Raw genomic sequence first — 19,246 nt, 5'->3', positions numbered from 1 at the left:
CCTCAGCTCTTCAGCTCAAGGCTAGCACTCTACCACTTGAGCCACAGCGCCACTTCCAGCTTTTTTCTTTTTGCTTATGTGGTGCTAAGGAATTGAACCCAGGGCCTCTTGCATGCAAGGCAAGCGCTCTACCACTGAGCCACCTTCCCAGCCCCCATTTTTTAGTCTTTAAGGGGAAAGAAAGGATTATTATTATTAGTAGTAGTAGTAGTACTATGTAGTACTGGGGTTCAAAATTGGAGCCTTGTACTTGCTTGACTAGTGCTCTTCTCCTTGAACCGTGCATGCCTCCAGTCCTTTTATGCTTTTTTTTTCGGGTATGGTTTTGCCTCCAGATGACCTCAGACTGTGATTCTCCTACCTATGCCTCTCACACAAGCTGAGACCACAGACATACATGCTAGGTCTAGCTTGTTTGTTGAGATGAGATCTTACTACCTTTTTGCCTGGGCTGGCCTGTTCTAGGCTAAGATGCTGAGGTCACATATGAGCCACCAAATGGTCTAAGATAGCTTTCTAATTATGCCTTTTATAATCCCCTGGCTTTCTAATTTCTGGGTAATTCTTTCCTAATTGACATTTAGTCAGTCATACCTCAACTGCCACTAACTTATATTTCCTGGAAGGTCTTGTTGCTTTCATTGTGACTTTGTCAAAGCACAGGTCAAAGTGTAGTTAGCTAGCTCTTTCAGGGCCTTGAAACAGGATTATTATAGGATTAAATTATCATGTAGCTATTTGCTAATAGTTTTGTTTCTAGTGTAAAATATACCCAAATTTCTGTCATCCTATTTTTTATTTATAAGTTTTTTATTGTGAAAATACTGTACAGAGGAGGTACAGTTACATGAGCAAGGTAATGAGTACGTTTCTTATCAAGCATTGTTGCCTCTTCCTTTGTTTTTTCCCTACCATCCCTTCCCTCCCACTTGCACAATTACATTCCCCCCAATTTGTAATCTAAACAGTTACGTAGAATAATTATGCTTGAAAGTAAGGTGTGAACCTGCAATCCTTCACATAGCAGGAGAGCAGCTTCCTGTGGCTGAAGTAGCTCAGTGTCAGTCAGAGAAACAAGTACCATGTCAGCCATGGTGGGTGTGGGTTTCCTGGACTTGTTCCTGGTGACTGCCTGGGTGGCCATAGCTGAGAGATGCTTGGTGCAGTGTCTCCTTTTCTTGTCTTAGAGCCATGCAGTTTTCCTGTAGCTTCAGTGTTGAGATGCGTGGTAGTTTGGATGGCAGTTGATCCTATAGCTTTGCTGTAGGGATGTGTTGTTTGGATATTTTCCTGTGGCTTTATTGTAGAAATGCACAATAATTTGGATATTCTCTTGTAGAGAGAGCACCCTAGCAAATGAGTGTTTTTATGAAACATTTCCATGTGAAGCATATAATCCTTACACATACTAAAATCAAGTTCAAGTGCATTGCTGCTCTGATGTCATTGTATACAAAGAGTACTATTTTGCCTGCAGGCCCTTAAATGAAAATGTAATACTTTTGTGTAATACAAACTGTCCTATATTGACAGTTTTTGTGCAGTATAGGCTGTTCCTCACCTTCTGGGTGTGAATACTGCAGCCACTGGTTCCTTGGTATGAACACCACAAGCCATTGGATCACTCTAGTCCCCTCATTCCTGAAACTTTCACCTTTGGATTTTAGCCTGTCAGCACAGATGAATCTCACAAACTTAAAAATGTTTGGAGCCAGGCTCAGTGGCTCACATCATTTTAGCAAAGATCAGGAAGACTGAAGTTCAAGGCCAACCTAGATAAGAAGGTTGCAGCACCTCATCTCAACTAATACTGGGGGTCCAGAGATGCATGCCTATTATCCCAGCTATGGCAAGAATTATAAATAAGAGGGTTGTGACCCAGGATGGCGTAGTTCTAAAAGCAAGGCACTCCCAAAAAATAACCAGAGCAAGAAAAGGGCTGGGATATGATTCAAGGGTTCGAGTGCTTGCCTAACAGACATGAAGCCATGAGCTCAAGACAAAGTTCCCTCAAAAAAAAATTGCTTGTAAGAGAGCCTTATGTGTAATTGACCTGAAATCACAAATTGTTGGTGATGTTCACATCCTTTATTCTGGGAAAAATTTAGTGACATCCCTTACTCTGAGCAAAATATCCTGCCCTTAAAATAAAGCTTATGCTTTAGTGAGGTTCTGGATAGTTATAATCTTAGGAACATGGCCCTATGAAGTTTGGACTGTACGGATCAGTTCTCATCAGTTTTTGTCTTTTTTTTTTAAACATTTCTTCTTTTATTACAGATCCAGAGGAAGCAATTTATGATGATGTTCCAAGGGAAAATTCAGATTCTGAACCAGGTTTGCTCTCACTTGGCATTGTCTGTCAGGAGACAAAGTGTGGCAGTTTTTCCTTCTACACACAGAGAGCCCAGTGTATAGTGATGATCCCTGCCTGCCGAGCGCCCAGTGTGTGTGTGTGTGGTCCCTTTGTGCAGAGCGCCCAGTGTATACGCATGATCTCTGTGTGCAGAGCGCTCAGTGTGTACACATGGTCCCTGGGTGCAGAGCACCCTGTGTGTACACGTAATCCTTGCATACAGTGTGCCCAGTGTGTGCACATGGTCCCCGGATGCGGAGTGCCAAGTGTTCTTGCGTGGTCCTTAGATGCAGAGCTCTTTGTGTGTCCATGTGGTCCCTGCATGTAGAGTGCCCATTGTGTTCACAGGATCCATGCTTGTAGAGTGCCCAGTGTGGTCCCTGTGTGCAGAGCATCCAGTTTATACACGTAGTTCCTGGGTACAGAGTACCCAGTGTGTACACATGGTCCTTGGTTTAGCATGCATGTTTCCATCTGCACTGATGTGATGTGGTACAAGGTTTGTGCGTGTGAATTATATAACACTTGAAGCAGAAAGAGGGAAAGAGGGCAATGAGAATGAAGAGGTAAGAAATAGTGAGGCTGCTGGGCGCTGGTGGCTCATGCCTGTAATCCTAGTTACTCAAGAGGTTGATATCTGAGGATTGTGGCTTAAATCCAGCCCAGGCAGGAAAGTTGCAGAACTCTTATCTCCAATCACCACCAGAAAACTGGATATGGTGCTCTAACTCAAAGTGGTAGAGTGCTAGCCTTGAGCAAAAGAGCTCAGGTCCTGAGTTCAAGTCCCACAGCTGACAGAAAAAAGTAAATAAGAGGCTGAGAAGTACCAACTTAAGTCTATAAATTATATAAATAAATATTAAATAAATATAAATTACATAAATAGAAATGTATGCAGAATCAGGTAAGATACCAGTCAAAGAGTTACTAAAATTAAAGGAAGACATAAATTCTCAGGTTAAAGAAACAAACTCAAAGCTGGATTTGTTAAGCATCAGTCCAGACCCACATGAGGGTAACTGGAGCTGCAGAGTACCATGTCCACATGAACTTCTTAAGAGCAGTAAGAAAGAAAACGGGAAAAACTACTCAGAAGCTATGGGAGAGAGGCAGACTTCCCTGATTGGCTGTGTTCTCAGAATGAGAAGGAAGATGCTACCTCAGCCCAGGTTTTTATATTCAGGACTCTATGTGAGTACATTCCTTTAAAAGGGGGAAAGACAAGCCTGGTCTGGTGGTGTGCACCTGTAACGTTGGCACTCAGGAGGCTGAACCAAAAGAATTGAGTTCATGGCCATAGTGAGACCCTGAATCAAAACATAAAAAGAAAAAAAAAACTAGCAGGCAGAGATTGGATCATTTACCTTTGTAGGCTTTGAAAAAGCATTTGATACTATATACTCCAAGAAGCAGTGGAAGCAAGAAAGCGAAGTAGGCCTCCCATGCGAAGGCTGGGTTTGCTGTGACGGGCTGACCCAGGCCCTCTCCACGCGCTAAGTCCACACTTTGACGAAGTGGTGGAAGTTGATTTATTGTTCTTTTATGGTTTTGTTTGGCTGTGACAGGTTTTTGATAGGAGAATAGAAATATTTAACTTTGAAACCAATAGAGCAAAACCCAACTGGTCCAAAGCTAGAAAATATAAATTAAGAGAGAATGGCAAATACTATGGGAAGGAACTTCCACATAAGTCTCTAAAATACATTGATCCCAATAGTAAATGTAAATTGGATCCAACTGACAATAAAAGAAATTCTCAGATTGCAAAACTAGTCATATAATACATTCTTTTCTGTTGTTGGTAGTGGTAGTCATGGGGCTTGAACTTTGGTCCTGGGCACTGTCCCTGAGCTCTTTTGCTCAAGGCTAGTGCTCCACCACTTTGAGCCACAGTGCCACTTTTTTTCTGGTTTCTATTTAGAAATGAGTCTCACAGACGTTCTGCCTGGGCTGGCTTTGAACCGCATCCTCAGATCTTAGCCTCTTAGTAGCTAGGAATAGAGGCATGGGCCACTGGTGTCCAGCTATATATTATGCAAGGACAGAAAAATTGGTTAATTGGGTGAAAAAGAAATATAAGGCTATATTGTAGCCAATATAGCTGTAATAATAATAGGTGTTAAGCTACAGAGCATTATTGGTATAGTTAAGGAGTAATTGATGAGGGGAAGACAAAAATGTTGTACACACACTTTCAGGGAGAATGAGCTTTATTTGTGCTAGTACTTCATAAGCTCTCCTGTCTGTTTAGAGAGCATCCATCCATCAGTCATCATCCTACCATCCCTCTATCATCTATTTATTATCCAGCCACGTCTAGCAACCTGTCTGCTATCTATCCATTATCTGTCTGTGTAACCTTTATGATACTGTATTCACTTATATAAAGAAAGATTTTCCTTTATGGAAAGTGTACTATTGCTCACACATTATTTGGCATAAATTTGGTGGATTCTATGACCAGTGTTCTTAATCTGTGTTGGGGCTGAGGCTTGCTGGACTCTGATGAGCTTCTTCAGAACCACACATCACTGCCCATGTTGGGAGGAGGTGGATGGTTTCCTAAGCAACGAGTGCTTTTCCAAGGAGCATGCCTGTGTGCTGGCCACATCGTTCCCTTGAATTACTTTGAGATTCTTCTGCTCCTCTATGGTAAGGCAAAACAAGAAGCAAGCTAGTGAACTGTGTGTTTTCATTTTCATTTTATCTTGGTATTTGTGCATTTAGATGAAATGATTTATGATGACGTGGAGAATGGAGATGACGGTGGAAACAGTTCTTTGGAATACGGATGGAGTTCAAGTGAATTTGAAAGCTATGAAGAACAAAGTGACTCAGAGTGTAAGAATGGAATTCCCAGGTCTTTCCTGCGTGGCAGCCACAAAAAGCAAGTATGTGTTCAGTTTTTGCATACAGAAGACAAGTGCTCTGTTAACTTGGTAATGGGACAGCAAAGTGTCATTTTGATTTTCACAGTTCTTAAAGTTTTTAAGACATTTACAGAGTCTGAAATATGTAACATATTTACAAAGGAAAGGGTGTCTCTTATTTCACATAGTCTAATCATGGAAGATTAGGAGGGTAGATTCTTGTTACCCAAATCACTTAGAAGGCCATAAGTAGACTCCTTCTCAGACAACATCAGAAGACAGGTGACCACTCCAAATTCTGAGGAGCATGTGCAGTTACTGTTCTCTGAACATGCTGAGCAAGGAACAGGTTCTTCACACATTGTCCTGAACTTGAGCTCTGTGCAGGAGCAGGAAGGTGGGAAATTAGGAAGGCTTGAGAAATGATGTTCAAGCGCACCAATCCTCCACCACCCCAGGATTGTCTTTTCCTTCAGGGAACTTATCTCTTGCTTTGGTGGAAAACTTCTGAGATCAGGATCGAGTGAGGAAGGCAGAGCCTTGAAGGGTGAATTCTGGTCTGGGTGGTGTGGGACTGACCGGGTGCCGTCTCACTGGGGTAGGTCATGCAGGGAGTCCTCCAGGCCAGGCATTCTGTTGGTGGGTTTCTTCTGTGGGTCCTCCCATGAGTGTTCATAGCTGTCTTCCACTGTGTACAGGGCGATCGCTTGGTCCTTGCGTGTGGACTCTCAGCAGTGACTGTGATCGGCATATGGTCCTTGTCTGAGATGCCCGTCAGAGCCAATGTTTCTCACTGATATCTGACTATCGCCAGTTTTCCCTACCTCCCTGCTAGCAGTCCTCAGGGACCGGAGATGCTTGACCTAGTTTCCATGTTACTGTAGTGGACAACATGTTACAGGTTGCTTAGAATTTTTGTAATCTTTAAAGTCATTTTATGACACTCAAGAAGCAGCTCCCAGTTCACAATGGTCAGTGCAGTGTCTCAGTCTTACAAATGGGCTTTTTCTGGAATGTAGATTTTTGTATATGTGTACTACTACTGGGGCTTGAACTTTGGGCATTATTTGTTTTTTTTTCACTCTTAGGTGGCATGGTACCACTTAAGCCACACTTCTTGCTTTGCTGGTTAATTGAAAGTAAGAGTCTTTCAAGTTAGTCTGTCTGGGCTGGCTTTGAATTATGATCCTCAGATCTCAGCCTTCTGTGTAGCTAGGATAACAGATATGAGCCACATGTACCTGACTGGATTGTATATCTTTTCTGGGTTTTAACTAGAGCCTTAGTGAGCAGAGCTAGCTGGCTAGTGTGGTTGTCCTGACACGCTGAGGCCCCTAAGGAGTTGCATCTGCATGGAGCATTTAGGGCTGGTAGGTATTGTGTTGAGATAGCCCATCCTCAGGATTGAGGATGGCCCCTCCCATGCCAGGCTATGGGCAGTTTTTCTGCTCTCCTTGTCCTCACAGTGGACCTGTATACCCATCAGGGTCAGACCTCCAAAATGCCAGTGACAATGTCATATGCCTCAACAGCCACTCCCTACTGGGAAAAGCCTGAGAACAGCCAGCAGGAAGTGGTACGTCAATGTGCCTGGAGCCAGAGTCTTCTGCCAGGATAGATCAGATGCATACATGGTGGGGCACATACAGAGTGGAGATGTGAACAGGTTAGGCTGTTAGTAAATGCTGTTTAGAATGCTCCTGTTGTGCTATGTGAAAAATGCTCCCAGGGGGATGGTGGGTTTGGTTATGCACAGCGGAGACAGAGGTAGCTGTGGAAAGATGGCCCAGGAAACCTCAGCTAGGCAGTCACTAAGAGAGAGTGTCCTGAAGAGCTGAGGGACAGCACCCAGGCCCAGAGTTCAAACTCCACTACTGACAAAAACAAAAACGAGGGAGTGTCACATCACTCAGCTGCCTGTCATTGAGAGAAGGTGTCATATCACTTAGCTGCTTTTCATTAGGAGAGGGTGTCAAACTCTGCTGCCTGTCCTTAGAGGAGGGTGTTGGGTCACTCAGATGCATGTCATTAGGAGGGAGTGTCCCATCACTCAGCCAGCCTGTCATTAGGAGAGGATGTTGAGTCACTCAGGCAGCCTGTCATTAGGACAGGGTGTTGCATCAGTTTGGACATTAGCTTTCCCTAAAGAAGCTGCACTCCTGAATATAGTTGTCTTCTCTAAGATGCTGACATAAGAATATCAAGTGTGTTTTGTGTCTTTGAAATCCTGATCTCATCCAGATGGCACAGAATGATCTTACACAGATGTTTCTGGCTGTTTATTTTCTTGGCCTTGGCCCGTAGGAGCCTTCGGCTGCATGCATTTGCCTTGGATTGAGGGGGTTGGCCATCGGTGCTGAATTGCCAGGGCCTCAAGAACCCAGCCAGGAGGGCCGCTGTCATTCATGGAAGACTGCCTCTTGGTACCCAGAAGAGCGTGTTTTGAAACGCTTTTGTCTCTTTGTACCTTAGCTCTCTCATGACCTAACCCGCTTAAAGGCGCACTGTGAGGAAAAGATGAGAGGCTTGATGGCCAGCACGGTGGGAGCCGTGGAGGCGCGGAGGCCAAGGCGAAGGAGGGAGCGGAAGGTAGTGTTCAAATGCCTGCACACAGCAGGCCACTCAGAACAGTGGCAGGTGGCTCTGTTGGTCACTTGTGCTGGAACAGTGGCAGCCAGGGATCCTGGGGCCACCTAGATGCTTTAGGAGTTCATATGGACTCTGAGCCAGTCATTTCCTTTTTCCAGAAGCTGGTGGTTTGTCACAATCTGTGGAGTGCAGAGCCCCCACTGTGTCAGAGAGCTCTAAAAGTGCACAACAGCAGCATTAGTCAATAATTTTTCATAAATATGTTATTTAAGATAATGTAATTATCTTTTAAATGAATACTGATTAAAATTTTGAAAAATTGCTGTTTTAACTGAGAAATTATATATTAATATAATTGTTTAATAAACTAGATCAGTAAAACTGATCTAAGCTAATACTCAGGGGTCCAGTGATTTGTAAGAGATAGGACTTGTGCTTGGCATGCATCAGACCTGGGTGACCATAGCAACTAATATGATTTTTAAGACTACAGAGGACTCCTAGGCTAAAATGTTTAAGAACTGCTGGATCTGACTGTTGTGATCATCAGTTTTGGAGGTGTGTATTTAAAAGGTTTAAAGCACATTTAAGAAGGTTTCACCTCATTCTGGTCTGCCTGTCCCTTGGTATGAGGTAACTTTGAGTTTTCCTGAGAGCTGTTGGCCCTCTGTGGCAGGGATCATGCCCTACAAGAGGCCAGCTCACTCCAGCCTGGAGATGTGCAGCTGGCAGCCGGCGACAGGGCCAAGGAGGCTTGGCCATAGGTGAGAGCAGGAGGAAAGGCAGACTGGGTTAAGGACTGGGCTAGACAGCCTTCATCAGCATGAGGCCTAGGTTGGTCTTCTGCCTCATCTGTTGGCATCATGTGGAGGCAGGGCTCTGGGGCCCTGAGTCTGCAGCCCTCTGGTTTTCACAGCCTCACATGGTCTGCAGTCCTCTGATTGTCCTGGCCTTACATGCATCTGCTGTGCTCTGGTTTTCACGGCCTCACATGGTCTGCAGTCCTCTGATTGTCATGGCCTTACATGCATCTGCTGTGCTCTGGTTTTCACGGCCTCACATGAGTCTGCCGTCCTCTGATTGTCATGGCCTCATATGGAGGCGGGACTTGGGGCCTGAGTCTGCAGTCCTCTGGTTGTCACAAGGTCAGATGGGGCCAGGTGTAGCTGCCCAGATCTGGGGTTAGAATACAGTCAAACTTGGAAGATGTCAGGTAGGAAATGAACTGGATACCTGGTCACAAGAAAAAGCAGGAGTTGGAACCAGAGGCCTTGTGGTGGAATGCTTGGTGGTAAAAGTAGCTCTGCTGCTTTTGATGTTGAGGGAGAGAATGTCCAAGACATGGATGCTGGAGTTGGAGTAAAAGCTTTAATTCTGGTTCTTTTGAGAAGGTGGTGTGTAGGCACTGGGACAGAAGGACAGAAGGAATGGTCAGGGCTGTAGGGAGGAATGTCTGCCATAGTCTGAAACCCCCTAAAGCAAGCAGCTAGGGTGTCCCTCCTAGGTGAGGAGGCCTACGCTGGGAGCCCGTATGTGTCAGGGTGTGCTCCTTGAGTTCCACAGGGGAGGACACCGCTGTCTCTTAATAGACTATTTGGATTTTCTTGGAAAGAAAATCTGTCAACTGGCCAACACCTCAGAGGTCAGGTTTTTAAGGATAAGAAATACAATGTTGGTATGTGCTGTCTGAAGCTCTCCAGTGCCACACACTTGTGAGTGTCCAGCTGAAAGGCAGCATGGTCAGTGAGCTCCCAGCTGGTGAGATGTGGTCGTTGTGGCGTATATCTAAGGAATGGCAATAGCTGGCTGCATCTCACCTGTATCTGTGTGTTCTTTTTTTTTGGGGGGGTGTCCAGTTGTGGGGCCTGAACTCTGAGCCTGGGTGCTGTCCCTCAGCTCTTCAGCTCAAGGATAGCACTCTACCACTTGAGCCACAGCGCCACTTCCAGCTTTTTTCCTTTTGCTTATGTGGTGCTGAGGAATCGAACCCAGGGCCTCAGGCATGCAAGCAAGCGCTCTACCACTGAGCCACCTTCCCAGCCCCTATCTGTGTGCTCTTTAGCCACTTGAGTCATCTTGCCATTCAGCCCTTGTGTTCTGGGCTGGCTCTGGTGATCATTGGTACTATTCAGCTGGTCATAACTGTGCCTGGACATTGTCAGCATGGGGAGGGGCCAATAGAGAACACTTAGAGCTCTGTCAGTGCCACAACTCTATGATTAGCCACTTTGCTATGTGACGTTGTGCACTTGATGCCAGTTGCCCTACAAAACTCTTTCGTATTTGTGGTTATGATAAAGACCTCAAAATGTAACAGAAAACTTTATTAAAACAAAATGAAAACAAAAATAGCCATGCATAAAATAATCATGAAAGCCTCCTACATCTAAAAGCCCATTTCAAGTAATGTTTTAAGCTCAAACTACTTGACAGTATTCTTTTAAAATGAATAGATTTGAAACAAGTAGAAACTTACTGAACACACTTCTCACTTGCTTCCCTCTGTTTTATAGATGCAAAAGCTAATGAAGGCAGCCAAGGAGGGCACCAGAGATGGGCTTGAGAAAACCAAAGCTGCTGTGAAGAGAGGCCGCTCATTCATCAGGACCAAGTCTTTCATTCCTCAAGGTCTGCGTGCATTCACATGTGACATGAGCCTCATTTGTGGTGGCTCCTGGTGGGATGGTGGCACGGAAGGTTCTCACGGTGGTGGGGGGGGGGCCCACCCTGCTGGCCTGGGTTTCTGGGCAGTCACTGTTTTAGGCTAAGGACCCCCAAGTAGCTGAGAGAATCACTGGCAGATATATAAAGGGACATGCACAGCGTAAATGGAAAATTAAAGGAGTTCCCATAGGCAGCTGGCCTCTTCCTGCTGTCTCCACTTGGCAGAAGATGGACAGTATCCCAGCTTCATCCTTGGGCCCTACCCTGGTCAGCATGGGGCTCATAGCCATTTCGCCCACCTTAAACCAGGCCTGTGGGTGACACTGACTGTGTGTTCTCTGTATCGTTCTCTGTATTATTACCCTGCCAGGACTAGGGTCCTAAGCCAGGGGGTCTTCATCTAAACAGAAGTTTTAGAAATCTTTTCATGGGCAGGAAGGGTCTATAGTGGGAGAAGGATATTCAAGCTTTCCTAAATTTCACTAAGAGATGGTAGACTTATGCAGCTCAGGTATAAGAAACTGCAGATAGTAGATGTTGTCAACAAGCTGTAGATGCAGTGTCAGTTAAAGCTGGAGGAAGTCTGTTGGATCTCCTTGTACCTCCGTATTAGCACCCAGTTGTGAAGACTGCGGGTGATAATTGTAGCTCCACCTTGTATCTGCAGAAGCCTTCCTTCTTCCTTGTTTCTGATGTGCATGTCATTGTCTGTACATGATAAAATACATTACAATCCTGGGCTTATGCAGGGTATGGCCTGGGAACACTATATGTCATGGGAGCTAAAACCAACCTGGCCCCTTTAAGCTGATAACATCCTCAGCATTGGAGGGAGCTCTTGGGCCCCAGAGCATTTCCTTGGTGAGGGAGACAGAAGCATGCTTTCTAATGTTGCATGGAATAAAACCTTTGTCTTAGTTGAGGTAGGCCCTACATGAGAACAGCTGGAACCTGGAGCCACATTCTATGGGTCCCTAGCTCACAGTAAAGTCTTCCTCTAGCCATAGTACCACTGGAAGGGTCCTAGACTCTGGGAGCCAGCCAGAAATGCCCACTGTGATCCCTTACCCCAGTCCTCAACTGGGACCCACTGCTGACAAGGCCTCTAGGCTGAGTATAGCCATGAGAGATGGGCAGGGTTTATTGCTGGTTTGAATGGCCTATGTGGTCACCTGGAGATGTATAACAGCCTGACACATAAGTCCCTAAACCACCTCCACCTCCACTCCTAGTGCTGTAAAATGAATGGCTCAGCCAAGGCTGGTGCTCTGGATTCTAGATGTCCCAGAATTACCTGGAAACCACTGTCAAAGTACCATTAGTCCAGGACCACTCTCTAGGCAAAGACTCTGGACACTTAGGATTTTACAGCACTATGGTTCATGACTACGCCTTCAGTGTTTGGGAGCTTTGACTTGGCAAAGCTCTGGTTTGTTACCTGAGAATTAACTTCTTTGGGTTTTGGAGAATTCTGCTTTTTATATTTCCAATGAGAGGCAAAGTCAAATGTATGAGATCCCATCTCAGTTTTCTCCAGTTGTTATTTATTTATTTAAATTGTGAAAATACCATATAGAGGGGTTACAATTACATGGGCAAGATAATGAGTACATTTCTTATCAAGCATTGTAGCCTCCTCCTTTGTTTCCCCTTTCCATCCCTTCCCATCCCCCCTTTCCCCCCTACCAAAATTGTAAAGTTCGTTTTTCGTCATAATGACTTGTACATCTTACCTATTCCTAGCTGAATTCTTTGTTTTTGGTGGTGGTGGTATGCAGGGTAAGAAACAGAATATTCATTTTTCTTTTACCATCTGGCAACCCAGTGATATTTCTGCCTTTTGATGTTATATTTGAAGATTTTGCCATATTTACTTTGTAGGAAGGTGTTTTATTGTTTGTTAAGATTTCTATTTAATAATAGCTGATCAGAGAATAAACTTGTACAATTACAGTTTCTGCACAAAAAGATTTATTTGGCAACTGTTTTGGTGAGTGGTAATGCTGTAAATATAGAGTATCAAAAGTGAAACTTGTCTATTTTGGCTTTTTTTCCTTTAAGATCACAAATCTTATCTTGAAGAAGAGCAAAATTTGTTTATAGAGGTTGACTGTAAGCACCCAGAGGCTATCCTGACTCCAATGCCCGAGGGCTTGTCTCAGCAGCAGGTATGGTAAACAGCTAACATTCAGGTGCCAGTTAGCATAGTTAGTTTTAAAACACTTGGAGGTTTTCTTGCTGTTCCTAAATATATGTTAGCTCAAACTCCATCCACAAGATCACTGCTCTCTGCCCATGGTTTACCAATTAAAAAGTTATTCATAGGCACAGTGGAGATGATTTTAGCTTAGGCCTTTCTTGTCCTTAGTATTTTCTTTTTCTTTTTTCTTTTTTTTTGTTGGTTGTGGGACTTGTGACTCAGTAGCCTTAGAGTAGTGTCTGGGAACTGAATTTTGGGGAAATAATATCTAGATTTGGGCATGGGATGTGGAGGTCATTTTAAAGTAAAAATTCTGTGCTCAGGCTACTACTGAGATCCAGCCAAGGTCAGGTAAATAACGCTCAGGAGTTGTGGCTTCCTGGGTTCCGGGCCTGAAGTTTACTAACTCCATCAAAACTTGTATTTTTTTTCCTGTACCATTTCTGGGGCTTGAACTCCGGGCCTGTGTGCTGTCCCTGGGCAATTTTTCAGTCAAGACTAGTTCTGCTCCACTTCCAGTTTTCTGTTAGCTAATTGGAGATAAGTCTCCTGGGTTTTCCTGCCCAGGCTGACTTCCAACTGTGATCCTCTGATCTCAGCCCCCTGAGTAGCTAGTAATACAAGAGTGAGCTTCTTTGATCCAGAGCTTCCCGTCTGGCTTTTTCTGAATAGTTTATTGGCGATAAGAGTCTCATGCTTTCCTACCCGGGCTTTCCTCCCGACTGGGATCCTGAGTAGCCAGGATTACAAGTGTGAGCTACACTAGCACCTGGCTACACACTTGTGTTTTTAAAAAGACATCATCCTTTGGGTATCTGCCCAGGGTTTATTTTTGTCAAAGTTTTGTGAATTGAATATTTGGTCCTTTTAGTAAAAGCAATAAAATTCCCTAGTGTTTTATGAGTATTAGTTTCTGAGTTATCTATTTAACTGTTTCCTCTGTGGAAAACACTCTTTGCCACTAGATGGCATTACAGGGTCTTTAAATAGTATCACTTACCAAGTCATAGCCTGCCTATAAGTGTTGTGTGTGTACATTTGCCTATCTGCATATTTGTGGTATGGTAAGGGCATGCTGTTTTGTATGCATGTATGTATACATATATACATACGTATGTATGAGCTGGTTTAGGAGAAGTTGTTGCAGTATTATGTTTTATTTTCCATTTATTGACAGATGTTTTTGCTATCTTAGAGCCACAAGTTGTTTTGTTTGTTGTACATCTCATGGGGCTTGAACTCAGGGCCTAGATGGTGTTCTTGAGCTTCTTTGCTCAAGGTTAGCTCTGTACCACTTGCCCCACAGTGCCACTTCTGGCATTTTGGTGGTTAATTGGAGATAATAGTCTCAAAGACTTTGTCTGCTTGGGCTGGCTTCAAACTTTTATCCCAGATATCAGCCTCTTGAGTAGCTAGGATTACAGGCAGGAGCCACTGGCGCTCAGCTTCACAAGTTTATTCTATTTTTTTTTATTGTAAAGATACTTACAGAGGGGTTACAGATACACGAATAAGGTAATGAGTACATTTCCTATGGAGCATTGTTACCTTCTCCTTTGTTTTTCCCCTGCTGTCCCTTCCTTCCCCACCTCCCAACACCTCCCTCCCCACCCAAAGTTGTAAAGTTCATTTTCAACATAGTGTCTTATACATCCCATTACACATTTATTCTTTATGTACTTCGGTAACAACAAAATCAGAGTGTTTTAAATGCAGCATCTCGAGTGGGGTTTTGTACCTTTAAAAGTTCACCCTTGCATTCTGAGCTTGGTGGGTGGAACTTTAAAAGTTTACCACTTCATTCTGAGCTTTGTTGGTGGAACTTTGCATGGATATGCACAACAAGGTCATCAAATCTATTCATCCACCTTTGATGAACTTTCTGTTTTCCTGTAACAGTAAACGGAAAAAGTATCACTAATAGCTTTCTTTGATCAAGATTAGAACTGTTTCCTTGGATTTCATTTATACATGAAATATCATCTGACTTGTGCACATAAAATATGATTGGTTAGGGCTGAGAAGATGGCTCAGTGGTAGAGAGCTTGCCTTGCATGCCTGAGGCCCTGGGTTCGATTCCTCAGCACCACATAAGCAAAATGAAAAAAGCCGGAAGTGGCGCTGTGGCTCAAGTGGTAGAGTGCTAGCCTTGAGCTGAAGAGCTGAGGGACAGCGCCCAGGCCCAGAGTTCAGGCCCCACAACCGGACCCCAAAAAAAATATGATTGGTTAATTTCATTCATGATTGTATAAATGAATTATCTTAGTGCTATAATTTTATTTATTCTGATATACTTTGCAGTTTGAGGTTTAACAATAATGTAATTGTATTAGTGAGAGAAGTATGTTTTGAACCTATACGTCAGTTAATTCACATACCACTTAAAACATTTTCCAGGCCTTTGGAGGTTTCCTACCTTTTTTTTTTTTTTTTGGCAGTGCTGGGATTTGAATCCAGGGCCTTACTCTTTGAAGACACGTGCTGTACATTCTCACCCCCATCTTCTGGAGATTTCCTTTATCTACTGTTTGAAAACTGTTTGGTCAGGTTTCAATGTAGAGGCTAGATCAAAGTAATGTTTAACTATTCTCTCTATAAATTTCCAACAGGTCGTAAGAAGGTATATACTGGGTTCAGTCGTGGAAAGTGAAAAGAACTACGTGGATGCTCTTAGGAGGATTTTAGAGGTATCTAAATATATTACATATACTTCCAGCTGTCCTTTTTCATATTTATGTTTTATTATATATTCTGTATGCATATTTTGTGACTATAAAATGCACAATTGTGAAAAATTCCCAAAGCAATGTAAGTGCTATGCCTGTATATTGACATCAAAAGTCATATTATTTATTTTGAAATGAATATAATTAGGTAAATGGATACTTAATCTTTCATCCCTCTGACATGGCTGGACTGTCTCACTTGTTTCTGGCTCAGCAATATGAGAAACCGCTGTCTGAGACAGAGCCTCGTATTCTGAGTGAGAGGAAGCTGAAGATGGTGTTCTACCGTGTCAAGGAGATCCTGCAGTGCCACTCCATGTTCCAGATTGCCCTTGCCAGCCGTGTATCTGAGTGGGATGCTGTGGAAACAATTGGTGACGTGTTTGTAGCTTCGGTAATCTGGCTGACCCTTGAACCTCCGTCGTCGGCTCAGCGTGACACAAGCCCTTTGTCCTCTTGCCAGCCACTGTTTCTTTTGTGGGTAGACGGTGACTTCACATGGGGTCAGAGTTGCTTCCCAGAGCACCCGCATACCTACCCACCTGCAGTTCTGAGCTAATGTGGGTTTTCTTGCCTGAACTCTCAGGGAAGGACCAGGGGAGCTTTCCAGGGGACCACCGGCCACACATGGGGGCTCAGAACAAGTGATGTATCAGAAAGATTTAAAAGCAGGTGCTCTGTGTCCCGGATGCACCATTCTATAACTTATTAATACCTTTTGTTTTGAACATTGAGCCCTGTCCTCCTGACCCAGTTTCCCTTTCTGTTGGTAGCATCTGTGTTTAGGCACGGTGGGAAAATGTCTGGATGTTTTCCTCAGGCTTGTACTCTTTGACATGCAATTTTTTATTGTGTGACCCAGGCATACAATGTTTCCCCAGCTTGCTCATGTTTCCTGGTAGCAGAAGTGGCTGCCTGGAAACCCTGAGTCCGAAGTACCTGTGAGTCATTTCTGTTCTGCTTCATGCAGATTTTCCCTTTGGATAGATACCTGTTTCAGTGTAGAAGATTATGATGAAGCAGATTTGTTGTGTAATTATTTAAGGTCAACCTAAAGGATATAGGCTTAAAAGTTTTTTTTTTAAATAAAAGGCTCATGTAATTGAATGAATACTATTTAATGACATAAGAAAACACTTCTTTGTTTATTGGCATATTTATTTAGAGACAGGATCTTACTGTGTGGCCCATACTGGCCTCAATCTTGAGATCCTCCTGTGTAACCCTCCAAAGTGCTGTGATTACAGGAGTCAGCTACCATATCTGCCTGAATTTTTTTCTACATAACTTGCATAGTATTTGTTGGAGTGGAGCATATGAATGAATGGCAGGAGGCTCTGAAGCTAATGTGGTACCAAAGTTCTTGCTAAATATTTACATAATATATCTGACAGGTCCTTAGGAAAACAAAAGAGCTATTTATTTTGTTTACACATTTTTTTCCTGTTTTATATGTTAACTTCACATTGTTGACCTTGGGAATGTCTTAAAATGGAACTATGAAACTTAAGGTGCGTGCATGCCCTGGTTGGCAGCATCATATAGGGCTCTGCTATGCATGCTGTGATGGTGCTCAGGGACACACAGCTCCTCCACGGGTGAGCAAGGCCTCGCATGTGCTCAGGAGCACATGTTCCTGCCTCTGGAAACTTGATGCTTTTAGGAATGCAGAGCAATAAACACACATGCCCTGGACCTCAACCTGGCAAGCACTATTGGCCCCTTGCTCTGCCTGTCCAGAGATAGTGATGCTGGTGTCTCTAGGTATTGGGCTGCCCATGTAATGATCATTTTTGCACCTGGAGGCTGCATCTACCAGGAGAAGCTTGGCAGGAACTAAAAAGGTTTCAGGTCATCATTACCTTTGTGGGTAGTTAAGTATCTTTCTTAACTGGAGCCTAAGTTAGCAGTTTTAACCAGGACTCCTGAAAGTTCATTTGGATCTTTAAAGTGAGATTCAGCCATCCTAGAACACATTTCATTAACTTTGTGGGCAGAAAGAGCCACCCGTGCCACACAGGGTCACAGGCCGGAATGATACTTCTAGGGCAGATTCTGGTCTCCTGTTTTAGATTAGGGAAGGTAGCATTTGGACTCACACCATTTCTCCATCTCATTGTTTCAGTTTTCCAAATCCATGGTGCTGGATGCATATAGCGAGTATGTGAATAATTTCAGCACGGCCGTGTCCATCCTCAAGAAAACATGTGCCACTAAGCCTGCTTTTCTTGAATTTTTAAAGGTAATTACATTATTTTTTTTCATTTAACATTTTCTGGAAACCAATTCCATGACAAAGTACCTAATACTGAAACTTGACCAAACTTTGCTAAATTAATGGTGTTACTTCTAATAACAACGGAGCACCGATAGAATCTAGGTACTGGCATAAGCTGGAAATGAAGATGAATTTTAGTTTTTGAAAGTAACCTTTATTTGCTTATCATTTTTAAATTGCTAGAAAGTGAGATCAGACCCAAATAACCTTCCCTGCCCCTTATCCTGGATTCTGAGCGTCAGAGTAATTGGCAAGGCTTGGGAAAGCAGACCCCCTAGGGGGAGCGAGCCTGGCTGATCTCTGGCTTTGCAGCATTACAACCATTCCCCTGCTGGATGTTGGTGTGGGGGCACACCTCAACCAGGACTGCACACAGGAGGGTTGCTGCATATTGTTCCCATTGAACCTGCCCTTCAAGGCTCTGCATCCCAGCTCAGTCTCATTTGTATTATAAAACCTTGTGGCAGTGTTGTATTCTTGTTACTTAGACCATGTTCCTGGGAACTTCTGCTACCTGGGGTGAATTAACACAGGGCTAGCATTCCTGCCAACAGTGAGTTTTATTTAAGCTGGAGTCTTCCCTCCCTCTCTCCTATTGAGCATAATGGTACCTGCTGTTCCTTGGCGATGAAATCTCCATCTCAGCACTCTTGAGCACTTGCAGTACACTTTATCCTTTTGCTGCCACAACATCTCTGTCTAGGGAGAAGAAAACCATGACTGAATTCAAATTTTGTTCTGAACTTGCTGAGCATGATGGAGTCCACAGCTTCCTCAGATCAGCTTCCATGATAGAGGTAGCCTTGGCTTGCTGCAGGTGTAGTCCAGCTATGCTATTGCCTTTTGCAGTGCCTTTGGCCATGCCCCAGGTGATGCTTTAGGTTGTCAGTGGTCTAGGCCAGGGATGAGCCTGGTCCTACAAGGCTTGGGTAGCTAGGGTAACCTATGGGGGCAGAAGGACCTTCTGCAGCAGTGCAGGGGCCAGCCTTCCTGGGGGTAGACTGGCTGACACAGATACTCAGGGACACATGGGAGTCTGCCTTGCTCAGAGCAGGCTAGGATGAGATGTGGTCCTCCTCAGGCCAAGTGTTCAGGTAGAAGGTATTTTCCAGAAACTCTCCAGTGCTTTCTTCTTGGTGAATCTAAAGACAGGGTGTGGGTCCTGAGCAGTAGTCTCTGGTGTCCTTATCCTGTGTGTGGTGACAACATAGCTTGGCTTGGCTGTGACCTGAAGTGACTGAGTATGCTTTCCCACAGCAGAGTCAGGAGTGCAGCCCCGACCGTGCCACTCTCTACAGCCTGATGATGAAGCCCATTCAGCGATTTCCCCAGATCATCCTCCTGCTCCAGGTGTGTCTGCCCAGCGGCCTCAATCAGGCCCTGCCACCACTTCATTGTGTGTCAGGAGGGCACTGAGGTGGGCGTGTGTCAGGAGGGCACCGAGGTGGGCGTGTGTCAGGAGGGCACCGAGGTGGGCGTGTGTCAGGAGGACAGTGAGGTGGGCGTGTGTCAGGAGGACAGTGAGGTGGGCGTGTGTCAGGAGGACAGTGAGGTGGGCGTGTG

At 44.3% G+C, this 19,246-nt stretch overlaps 1 protein-coding gene across 1 annotated transcript in view; it reads left to right on the top strand.

The window, feature by feature from the left end:
• The window catches only part of Arhgef10 (Rho guanine nucleotide exchange factor (GEF) 10), a 79,635-nt gene that overhangs the window by 31,325 nt on the left and 29,064 nt on the right, over nt 1-19,246 (top strand). Inside the window, exons 6-15 of the mRNA XM_013024217.1 lie at nt 1,584-1,597; nt 2,281-2,337; nt 5,084-5,247; nt 7,699-7,815; nt 10,329-10,443; nt 12,541-12,647; nt 15,289-15,366; nt 15,620-15,799; nt 17,531-17,647; nt 18,941-19,033. Of these exons, the coding sequence (XP_012879671.1) occupies nt 1,584-1,597; nt 2,281-2,337; nt 5,084-5,247; nt 7,699-7,815; nt 10,329-10,443; nt 12,541-12,647; nt 15,289-15,366; nt 15,620-15,799; nt 17,531-17,647; nt 18,941-19,033 (1,042 nt within the window). The remainder of the gene's footprint in view (nt 1-1,583; nt 1,598-2,280; nt 2,338-5,083; nt 5,248-7,698; nt 7,816-10,328; nt 10,444-12,540; nt 12,648-15,288; nt 15,367-15,619; nt 15,800-17,530; nt 17,648-18,940; nt 19,034-19,246) is intronic.

Source organism: Dipodomys ordii, unplaced genomic scaffold, assembly GCF_000151885.1.
Source record: "Dipodomys ordii isolate 6190 unplaced genomic scaffold, Dord_2.0 Scaffold74, whole genome shotgun sequence".
NCBI lineage: Eukaryota > Metazoa > Chordata > Mammalia > Rodentia > Heteromyidae > Dipodomys > Dipodomys ordii.
Note: the sequence above shows the minus strand (reverse complement) of the source record. Positions and strands in the feature narration are given on the sequence as shown.